Source organism: Sinocyclocheilus anshuiensis, unplaced genomic scaffold (assembly GCF_001515605.1).
Source record: "Sinocyclocheilus anshuiensis isolate Anshui unplaced genomic scaffold, SAMN03320099.WGS_v1.1 C31864439, whole genome shotgun sequence".
Classification (NCBI taxonomy): domain Eukaryota; kingdom Metazoa; phylum Chordata; class Actinopteri; order Cypriniformes; family Cyprinidae; genus Sinocyclocheilus; species Sinocyclocheilus anshuiensis.
This window is the reverse complement of record NW_015606023.1, coordinates 1-547: the sequence shown is the minus strand read 5'-3', so window position 1 is coordinate 547 and position 547 is coordinate 1. Positions and strand designations below refer to the sequence as shown.

General features: G+C 52.3%; 1 protein-coding gene across 1 annotated transcript; it reads right to left on the bottom strand.

Annotated features, from left to right (window-relative positions):
* Positions 1–94: 94 nt before the first annotated feature.
* On the bottom strand, positions 95–541 carry LOC107682212 (transcription factor Sox-19b-like; the record flags this gene model as incomplete). The annotated part of the gene is made up of 1 exon (XM_016478534.1): positions 95–541. A coding segment is annotated over exon 1 (440 nt), but the record flags the coding sequence as incomplete, so codon positions are not given.
* Positions 542–547: the final 6 nt, after the last annotated feature.

Genomic DNA, 547 nt, shown 5'->3' with positions numbered 1-547 from the left:
TTTCTGTGCGCGATCGCCCCACACCACTAGTTTTCCAGTTCCACAGATTGTCAAGCCACCCTAAACCTAAAAAATAAATAAGTAAATAACAAACTTTGATAAAAGAAACCTGTAAGAGCTGGCGCCGTTCATGTACGTCTGTGCCGACGGGTACTGGAGAGCCGACAGGTCGTACCGGTGCAGTTGTTGCGGGTATCCGAGTGCTTCACCCTGCATTGCCATATAACCACCGGTGTGACCCCAGCCATAGCCGTCCATTCTCGGGCTCCCACTTTGTCCCTGTGCCATGGCTGATGCCAGCAGGTTGCCGGCTGCGAGAGGATATTTACCGACGGGATTGTCCTTCTTGAGGAGAGCTTTGGTCTTACGCCGAGGTTTGTATTTGTAGTCGGGATATTCCTTCATGTGTACGGCCCGCAACCGTTTGGCCTCATCGATGAATGGCCGCTTCTCCGTGTCCGTTAAAAGTTTCCATTCCGCCCCGAGGCGTTTGCTTATCTCCGAGTTGTGCATTTTGGGGTTCTCCTGTGCCATCTTCCTCCGCTGA